We start from the raw sequence: 10,894 nt of genomic DNA on the forward strand, positions 1-10,894 counted from the left end.
GGGGAGGGATAAAGCGATCATCCAGAGAATTGGATGGGGGGGGGGCGAGGGGGGTTAGTTTGTTTTCTGCTGCTGAAGATTAACAGGAAAACCGCAGCACTCAACGGGCTTTGCTTGGTATGTGGGAAAGGAGGGCGCAGAAGCCGAAAGACAATGGCTTACCATGGCCGCGTGCAAGCCGAATTCTGTTGCCCGGACCTGCGTCTGTGATCTCTAGCAGCAAAGCCACAGGCACTCAATATTAAGAGGCAAAATCCGACCTTGCACAGAAATCACATGTGCTATGTAATGTGAATAGTGTTGGTCACCGTGAAAGAGTATAAGCATTGTTCTGCAAAATGTATCTTTTTAAAAAATTCTCTCCTTTTGTCCCTCCCTCCAGCAGCTGCAAATTTTTCAAGCCTCCCTCCTCAGTCCCGAAGGCTATCTCAGATAAGGCGTCGGAAAAAGAAGACGCGAGACGAGATGTTCGCAGAAATCATGGAATCCACCCGCAGTGAAAGAGCTCATCTGAATGACTGGAAGGACATGGTTTCAAAGTATAGGAAAGAAGCCAGTGAACATGAGGACAGGAGGTACCAACGTGAGCATAGGAGGGACCAACGTGAGGACAGGAGGGAAGCTCGAGATGAGAGGTGGCGGCAGGAAGATCAGAGGAGGCAGGATGCAACGCTGGGGCTGCTGCGTGAGCAAACAGACATGCTCCGGCGTCTGGTGGAGCTTCAGGAATGGCAGCAGGATAACAGAGTGCCGCTACAGCTCCTGTATAACCCCCCTCCTCATGTTCCATAGCCTCCTCACCCAGACGTGTAAGAACGCGGGGGGCGGGGGGGGAGGCTCCGTACACCCTCCCATTCCCCCCAGTGGACAGCCCAAGCAAAAGGCTGTCATTTTTTTAACCTTTTTTTAGTGGCCTTTTCCTTCCCGCCGATCCTCCTCCCAAACCCCACCTGGGTTCTCTCCCTCTTTTTATAATCAATTAATAAAGAATAAATGATTTTTAAACAATAGTGACTTTATTTCCTTTGAAAGCAAGCTGGGGGAAGGGGGAGGGTGGGTTCCTTACAGAGAATGAGTCAATAAAGGGGGCGGGTTTTCATGAAGGAGAAACAAACAGAAATTTCACACTGTAGCCTGGCCAGTCATGAAACTGGTTTTCAAAGCTTCTCTGATGCACAGCGCTTCCTGGTGTGCTCTTCTAATCCCCTGGTGTCTGGCTGCGCGTAATCAGCAGCCAGGCGATTTGCCTCAGCCTCCCACCCCGCCATAAAGGTCTCCCCCTTACTCTCACAGAGATTGTGGAGCACACAGCAAGCAGAAATAACAATGGGGATATTGGTTTGGCTGAGGTCTGAGCGAGTCAGTAACGATCGCCAGCGACCTTTTAAACAGCCAAATGCACATTCTACCACCATTCTGCACTTGCTCAGCCTGTAGTTGAACAGCTCCTGACTCCTGTCCAGGCTGCCTGTGTATAGCTTCATGAGCCATGGCATTAAGGGGTAGGCTGGGTCCCCAAGAATAACTATTGGCATTTCAACATCCCCAACGGTTATTTTCTGGTCCAGGAAGTAAGTCCCTTGCTGCAGCCGTTTAAACAGATTAGTGTTCCTGAAGATGCGAGCGTCATGAACCCTTCCCGGACAGCCCACGTTGATGTTGGTGAAACGTCCCTTGTGATCCACAAGTGCTTGCAGCACCATTGAAAAGTACCCCTTGCGGTTTATGTACTGGGTACCCTGGTGCTCCGGTGCCAAGATAGGGATATGGGTTCCATCTATCGCCCCACCACAGTTAGGGAATCCCATTGCAGCAAAGCCATCCACTATGACCTGCACATTTCCCAGAGTCACTACCTTTCGTAGCAGCACCTCAGTGATTGCTTTGGCTACTTGCATCACAGCAGCCCCCACAGTAGATTTGCCCACTCCAAATTGATTCCCGACTGACCGGTAGCTGTCTGGCGTTGCAAGCTTCCACAGGGCTATCGCCACTCACTTCTCAACTGTGAGGGCTGCTCTCATCTTGGTATTCTGGCGCTTCAGGGCAGGGGACAGCAAGTCACAAAGTTCCAAGAAAGTGCCCTTACGCATGCGAAAGTTTCGCAGCCACTGGGAATCGTCCCACACCTGCAACACTATGCGGTCCCACCAGTCTGTGCTTGTTTCCCGGGCCCAGAATCGGCGTTCCACGGATAGAACCTGCCCCTTAACAACATGATCTCCAAAGCACCGGGGCCCGCGGTTTGAGAGAATTCTGTGTCCATGTCCATGTCCTCATCACGCTTGTCGCTGCGCTGCCATTGCGGCCTCCTCCTCGCCTCGTTTTTCTGATCCTGGCTCAGCATAAACTGCATGAGAATGCGCGAGGTGTTTACAATGTTCATGACTGCTGTCTTGAGCTGAGCGGGCTCCATGCTTGCCGTGGTATGGAGTCTGCAGTGTTCACCCAGGAAAAAAGGCATGAAATGGTTGTCTGCCGTTGCTTTCATGGAGGGAGGGGTGAGACTGTACCCAGAACCACCTGCGACAATGTTTTTTGCCCCATCAGGCACTGGGATCTCAACCCAGAATTCCAATGGGTGGGGGAGACTGCGGGAACTATGCGATAGCTACCCACAGTGCAACGCTCCAGAAATCGACGCTAGCCCCGGTACATGGACGCACACCGCCGAATTAATGTGCTTAGTGTGGCTGCATACATTCGACTTTATACAATCTGTTTCCAAAATTCGAATTATATAAATTCGGATTAATCCCGTAGTGTAGACATACCCTTAGATTGCAGACTCCAGGGCTGTGTTGCCCAGGAAGGTTAGTTAGCTATAGACAGGCGCTGAAAGGACAAAGTAGATATCAATGGTTCCCATTAAGAATGCAAAGAAGGTGGAGCTTTAAACCCTGACAAAAAGGGTTATACCAAAGTAATCTGTGTTGAAGGGGAACAAAGGAAGGCATAGTTTTAGGAGTAGTAGGCTCAGAGGGGCCCTCAGGTCACAACTCTGTAGCATTTAGATGGGAATTCTTTGCTTCAAAGGGATCCTCAGCATGGGGGGGTGGGGTGGGGTGGATCGTATCATATTGGTCTTGGGTTCAGCTGACCAGGAGATGGATCTGGACATGGAGAGAGCAAAATAGAGTCCTCCTTGTCTGGAAAGGATATGGACTGTTTACGCAGCGGTAGACCAAAAACACAACTAAGTTTAATAAAATGGTAATAATGGCTGTCTTTAACTACTTGCATATCAATTGATTAAATATCAGCCCATGTAACCAACTCTTCACTGCATAAAAACGTATTTATGTAAAATACTAACTTTAACTATCACTGTATAAAAAAACTATTTGCTCTCAAAATCACTCCATTGCTAGTACAGAAAAGAAATTTCTGACCAGTTAGAAGCAGATAAATCAGAAGATGTGCTGCCTCACTGTTGTGAAGGTACATGGGCCCATCCTCCTGACACACACTCAAACTGTTCCAAAGTAAGATGAAATCCACCCCCACCCACACAATCACAGATTCCAAGGTAAGAAGGGATCACTGTGATTATCTAGTCTGACCTCCTCTATGAGGCAAGCCATAGAATTTCCCCAAAATAATTCCTAGAGAAGAACTTTTACAAAATACCCAATCTTGATTTAAAAATTGCCAGTGATGGAGAATCCACTGTGACCCTTGGTAAACTGTTTCAGTAATTACTATCACCATTAAAAATTTACCTTATTTCCCATCTGAATTTGTCTAGCTTCAAGTTCCAGCTACTGGATTATCCTATACCTTTGTCTGCTAGATTGAAAAGCCCATTACTAAATATTTGTTCCCCATGTAAATACTTATAGATTTGTAGAGACTTATAGTCATTTTCCATAGATTTCTGGGCTGTGGTGCTATCTACAAGCATATCCTAAGAGCAGGATCTTCTCAAAGCTGGATTTTCACAACTACTGTAATTTCTCCCATATTTCCTGTCCTTTACTAAAAATGTTCATCCCTTATATATGTACAAAATACTCAAAATCTTTCTGATCTTTAGAAATAAATGTCATATTTGAGTGTACAATGTAATGCTAAGTACAAGATAACTAGTTGTCTATTTTACATCCATTTTACAAACTGCCCAGTCACTGTCAAATTGAAAAAGGCCTCTCAGACCTACATTCTCATCTTCAATTTCAGCCTGACTTCAACCTTCTTTAACTAGTGAGTTACTCCTGAGAGAATTCTGTGCCAAAAAAATAAAAATTCTGCAACAAAAAAAATCTGTGCACAGTATTTTCAAATTCTGCCTATTTTATTTGTCAAAACAACACAATATAATCACACCAGTTTCAATTATTTTTGGTCATTTATTTCAAAATACCTGTCAGTAAGTATGTCTGTAACAATACAGACAAGAAAAAAGATTCAGGAAATGTTTTTTGACAAACAGATTCCTTACTAGGCATATAAATACAGAATTCTAAGTAATAATTCATTTAAAGTAAAATACAGAACTGTATTTCCCACACCCCTCCGAAGTAATGCAAAGGCTTGGGGGAGTCAGGGGTAACGGAGGAGCTGAGGGAGAGGGAAGTAATTGCTGGGAAGGAGCCTGGGTGTGAACTTGGAGGGTGTTGGTATGAATGGGAAAAGTGTGGAACAGATTTTTTTTAGGGGGGAGAGGGTGCGGGGGGGGGGATTGTTAGGGAGCTTCCTCCATGCAGACCCTGGCCGACCCCTAGCCTTTCCCATTCAGTCAAGCACCCCCTCTCCCGTCCCCATGTGGCCCTGGGCCTCCCTCCCCTCGTGGCCCTGTGCTTCCACTCCCATTCAGCCTCTGCCCCAGTCTGTCCTCCCCCACTAGCCCTTATGAGCCCCATCTGAGCCCCCAGCAGCACCACAGTCTGTCTGTCTCCCGACCTGGCCTAACAGTCGCCGTGAAGAAGGCAGGTTCTTTCTCTTCCCTAGCTGGCCAGGAGCTGCTGCTGCTGCTCTGTTCTAGCGCCATAGTGCCCCCTGGTGGGCAAAAGGCAGGACTGAAGCAACTTTCCAGCAGCTTTTTTTCTACGCAAAAAATTAAAAATATGCACTGCTCATTAATTATGCATGCACAGAGTGGCGCAGAACTCCCCCAGGAGTGGTGAGTGGAACCAAAGTACACAGCAATGAGATAACACATGTGTGTTATTAGAGATTAACACACCGAGATCTGATAGCCTGTGCTCTTACATAATAGTTTGATTAGCAGCACCCTATCATCTTGTCATGAACGACACACAAATTACTAATTTGCAACATTTCAGGCAAAGAAATGGTTTAAACATCACAATAACAGATTCATAAGCATACTCTCCACTCTATCAAAGTCTTTAATGAAAATACTGAACAGTGTGGACCCAAGAGAGACATATATCCCCCAGTTTGACAGCAAGCCATTGATATCTCTTTGGAAATAGGTGCCTAACTGGTTCAAAGGCTATTTTATAATACACCTCTACCCCAATATAACGCTGTCCTCGGGAGCCAAAAAATCTTACCACGTTATAGGTGAAACCGCGTTATAGCGAACCTGCTTTGATCCGCCGGAGCGCGCAGCCCCCCTCCCCCTCCCGGAGCACTGCTTTACTGCATTATATCCGAATTCGTGTTATATCGTGTTGCGTTATATCGGGGTAGAGGTGTATTTCCATCTAAATTTCATTTCCCTAGTTTGTTTATGAAACTGTCATATGGGACAGGGTCAAATGCTTACTAAAGACTGTATATATCCCATTTACTGCTTCTTCTCTAGCAGGGCCGGCTCTAGGTTTTTTGCTGCCCCAAGCAAAAAAAATTTTGGCTGCCCCTCCCCCCCCACACACACACCGCACCCTCCTGCCGCCCCAGCCCTGGGTCACTGGTAACTTGCTCCCAGGGCGGGTCATTCAGCAGGAATTTTGGATGTGCACAGAACACAGACAGGATTGGTTCCCATATGGTTACAGAACTGCAGTAAAGTGGAACAATTTTCAGCTTGTGTGATTGAAGGCTATCTGGATGCATATTATAAGACTGTCCTACATAAATGAGGAAAAGTTGAGGTGCCTTTATTATTCTTTTGTTCCATTCTTTGTTTCTAAGGGGAATTTGCCAATGCAATATCACTGTCTTCCTTTTAAACAAATAAAACTAAAACTTAAATAATAATAATAAAAAAAAGCAATGGCTGTTGAAAATAGCAATTCAAGTTCTAATAACCACTGGGAAGCATTTCTTGCTCAATTTATTCTACTTTTTCTACAGCAAGTTACAGTGGATCAGTATATTTGATTTGGGAGAAATGAAGTAACAGCTACCCAAATTGAGCTTGAGCACTCCTGAATTTTGAGGGTGTTCAAATCTGGAAGGCAGGTGCTGGATTCCCTTCCTGAATATTAGCTAAATCTGGAAAAGAAAAGTCAATTTCTGCTTCCATGGCTCAGAAGTGTAAATCCTCCTACGTGCCTGGTACTGTATCTAAAGCTGCCCAGTCTAGTAGAGCCTCCCCTCCCTTACTTTTCATTTTAAATTCTAGTGGGATCCACGTACCTCCCTTGCTAGGCTTCAGATAGAGAGGTGCACTGTCCATTTAGTCCACCCAATTCTTTCTTTGGGGGAGAGCCCAGGGCTGGGGCGGCAGGAGGTGCGGGTGCGGGGAGGGGGAAGAGCCCAGGTTGGGGCGGCAGGAGGTGCAGGTGGGGGCCAGAGCTGGGGCGGCAGGGAGAGGGAAGAGCCCAGGGCTGGGGCGGCAGGAGGTGTGTGTGTGTGGGGGAAAGAGCCCAGGGCTGGGGTGGCAGGAGGTGCAGGTGGGGGCCACAGCTGGGGCGGCAGGGAGTGCGGGTGCAGGGGGGGGAGAAGAGCCCAGGGTTGGGGTGGCAGGAGATGCGGGTGGGGGCCAGGGCGGCAGGGGGTGCGGGTGGGGGCCAGAGCTGGGTACCAGGGGGTGTGGGTGGGGGGAGAGCCCACAGCTGGGAGCTAACCAAGGAACTACAGGTCCCAGGGCCCCCTGTTGGTTCTCAGCTCCCATGCTGGATTCTTGCGCCCCTGCAAATTTACGGCCCCAAGCACCTGCTTGCTTTGCTGGTGCCTAGAGCCGGCCCTGCTCTCTAGCCACTAGTCAGTTAACTTATCAAAGAAGAAAATAAGTTTGGTTTGACATGGTTTGTTCTTGATAAATTCATGTTGGCTACTACTCATCTCCTTATATCCTTTAGGTTAGAATAAACTGATTGTTTAATAAATTGTTCCAGTAACTTTCTGGTTATCAAACTTAAGCTGACATGTCTATAATTGCCCAGCTTTCATTTTTTCCCTTTTTGAAGATAGCTACTATGTTTGCCCTTCTCCAGCCCTCTGGTACCTCAACCTTCCTCCATTAGCTCCCAAAGACAATTGCTAAAAGTTCAGAGATTGCGTTGGCTAGTTTCTTAAGTACTTTAAGGTGAATTTCATCCGGCTCTGTCAATTTACATACATTTAACTTATCTAAATATTCTTTAAACTTGTTCTTTCCCTATTTTGATCTGAGATCCTTCCCACATTGTGAATATTAACTGTGTTAAGCATCTGGTCACAATCAACATTTTCAGTGAAGACTGAAGCCTCAAAAAAAAGCCTTCCCTATTAAGTAAACGGATCTATGCTTTCCTTTTTCTAATATATTTATAGAACTTCTTCTTATTGCCCTTTTCCCCCCTTACTCATTCAGTGCCTTAGCCTTTTGGATTTTGTCTCTAATACGCTTTTTTTTCCTTTTGTATTCAATGTACTCTTTTGTACAGCAATGGCATAGCTCAGTTTCAGAATTCACAAATTGTAAACTATGGGATCAAGACAATGCAAAATTAACATGACAGGATTTAAATAAAACATCTATGCATCATGGCAAATAAAAGCTTACTCAATAAATAAAAGTGACCCAGAAATTCAAATAGATACAGATCTTGTGCTCCTTTTAAGAGATTCACGTCAATAGAAATGGTCATGGGTGTGGTACAAGAACCTAAACCAATTAACTATATGGGTAGTCTGTAGGAATTGGCCTGTTCCAACCCCCACAATCAACTATTGAACAGCTTCAGAACAGTATATTCATATTACATAATCTTAAAGGATTCCTCTGATTATGGTACTGCAAACACCCCTGAATGATCTGTTAGCATAAATAAGACTACCAAAGAAAAGGAAAAAAAGAAAATAAATGCATACCTGTTCCCAAGAAATGAAACCTCATACTTTCTGCTAAACGATACGAGATTCTCTTCAATCTAAAGGGGGGCATACGGAACCATTCTCTCACCTGACTGGATCGTAGGTGTCTCTCTCGCCCTGGACCCAGGATGGGGTGGTAGTGGTAAAAAGAAGAAACCTGACTCTTACCAAGCCATCACAGGGCGGGCCGGGTTCCCCCCAGAACAAGCAGGTCCCAGCCCCACAATCCCCCCTGTGGCGAGTCTAGGGAGGGGCCCGGCCTAGCCTACCCGAATGCGAGAAGACAGGGACCCCCACGGCCCGCGCGGGTTGTCCCAGATCACGGGGGTCCCTCTGTCGGTCTCACCTTGTCCGAGTCCAGGTCGGGGTCGGCTTGGCAGAGGCGGAAGAGGAAGGACTTGGGGTCCCTGCAGAGCGTCTGCCGGGTGGTGAGGAAGCAGGTGCCCCCCACGTTCAGCCGGACCCATTTACCTGGGACCCCTCCCGGGGAGGGCCCAGAGCTACAGCGGCGGCAGGGCCCGCCTGTCCCCACTAGGCCAAGGCCGCCCACGGAGGGAACCGGGAACTCGCAGTGATTCTCCGCCGCCATCCTCGCTGCAGCGCCGGAAGGGTCCAATCCGGATAACGGTCCCCCGACCCCCTCCGCGCGCACCGTCCTACCGGAAGTATCCGTTCGTAATACCGACTCCCCACCCCCTTCCAGCCGGAAGTGGTCAGGCAGATACCAATCCTCATGGCAGGTAGTTCCCAGCCCATAACGCCGTAGCTGGAAGTGCGTGTCCTGGAGACTCACCGTTCCCTCGCCCCTCCCCCGGAGAGCATCGACCCGGGCCGGCCAACGCACGCGGCTGCCACCGGGCCTCCAGCTCCCACACTCCCCTCCCCCCCGCTCCTCGAGACAGGAAGTGTCCGCTCGGATTTCTGTTCCCTTCGCAGGCGTTCCCCCATCCCGGCTTCCACTAACGTGACATCCGCCGGAAGTACCCGCGGACTGCGCTCGTCCTTCGCCCGGCCCGGCCCCTCAGCCGGCTGCTGCGGGGGCCGCGCCAGGCCTCGCTCGGCGGGCAGGGGCCGGAGGCTGCACCTGCCCCCGGTTCCTAGCGGACAGGCGCGCGGCGCAGAAAAAGAGGCGGGAGCCCAGGGCCTAGGACCCTACATGCTTTTATTACAAGACTATCGAGCATAAGTGAAAATTCATCATCCAGTCACTAGCTACATCTACAGCACAGAGAGCTGTCGGGCGGAGAACAAACAGTCCTTAAATTATGAGATATGATTAAATCATCGACCAATAGAAAATTTATATAATAAAGCCAGAGAAAGGTGTAAAATAGTTTACAATAATTATTCACATTCAAGGCTGTACATCAATACATACAACACCATGGCCCCGAACATGAATTCAATCCAAATAATTCATATATTAGAATTTAAATAACACAGACTGAACTAGAGGCCAATGCGAGCCAGCAAATAACTTTATAAGAATAAAAATACAAAAATGTTTATCCTAATATCACTGCATTATTGGCTTCTGTTTTTGTTTGCTTCTTAGTTTTTGCTTTTCCTGTACATCACAGTTACAGCTACAAACCAGGTAGAGAATATTACACACATAACTGACTGCCACCAATCTGAAAGACAGCTAACATCTATCAAAATTGATTATAGTTCCTAGTTTGTTTGGTTTTTTTGTTAGACAGATAGAGCAGTTGTGAGTTCTGCCACAATTTAGGAGACTGCAATATCCAATCAAAGTCAGTACATAAGCATTTCAAACAGCAAGTATCCTCATTCACTGTCACTCAAACAGACCGGACTTGCATGCTTCAGACAGTTAATAGTTTTCCATTTCTAAATTGTTCACTGTTTATAGCTGTGTTTCTTCCAAGACAGTGCAAACACATTATAGGGAAATGCAGTTTACCAGTTTGATTATAAATTTCCCATTTTAGCTGAAAATACACTGCTCTGGGTCAAAGAGAAATACTTACCTGCCAGCTGACTGAAGGAAGTATCTATAGACAGACATTTTCTGGGCCATGAGGCATTGCAGAAGTGATTCATAGTTTAATTAGTAAAATATTGGCCTAAAGACAAAATGGTTGAAGTATTCACCAAATGCTTCAAGTAGTATAAATACCACACCCATGTGTACACATCAGTTCTTTTTAAAATGCTAGCCCGAGGAAGAGAGTTATGTGTAGCATCCCCAAAGTCCAGCTTTAGCAAATCATGTACCTCCTTTCCCCAGCTAAGACATTATTAATGAACGTCTTATTCCCACAGGAAACTACTCAGACTAACAAAGAATCTCATCACAGATGGAAAGAATTACAGCTATGTGGTCCAGTTGGAATACTCAGCTCCCAGTCAGGATTTGGGGTGAAAGAACTTCATTATTTAAGCTACTGCCTTCTTTATGGACACAAATGTTTTTGAGCCAACAGGACCTATATCTCCAAAATATGTATATGGCCCTTCACAAAAAGGCTCCTTGGTCCAGCATGAATAGTCAAAATTTGGAAGTGGGTGAGTATAATATTGCCCATCCAGCCACAGTTCTTCATAGTATTTGCATCACGTAATATCCCCCCACTTCACCCATACATACAAACACAGCTGCACACACGCACACACACTTTCAGTGTTTGTCTTTTAGGTTGCAGGAGACATACATACA

The 10,894-nt window shown here is 46.7% G+C and overlaps 1 protein-coding gene across 1 annotated transcript in view; it reads right to left on the bottom strand.

Moving 5' to 3' along the window:
* The window catches only part of KCTD5 (potassium channel tetramerization domain containing 5), a 50,398-nt gene extending 41,592 nt beyond the window's left edge, over positions 1–8,806 (bottom strand). Inside the window, exon 1 of the mRNA XM_024215578.3 lies at positions 8,558–8,806. Coding sequence (XP_024071346.2) covers positions 8,558–8,800 — 243 coding nt within the window. The 5' untranslated portion in view covers positions 8,801–8,806. The remainder of the gene's footprint in view (positions 1–8,557) is intronic.
* Positions 8,807–10,894: the final 2,088 nt, after the last annotated feature.

This window comes from Terrapene carolina, unplaced genomic scaffold (assembly GCF_002925995.2).
Source record: "Terrapene carolina triunguis isolate 2854851 unplaced genomic scaffold, T_m_triunguis-2.0 Scaffold93, whole genome shotgun sequence".
NCBI classification, from domain to species: Eukaryota; Metazoa; Chordata; order Testudines; family Emydidae; genus Terrapene; species Terrapene triunguis.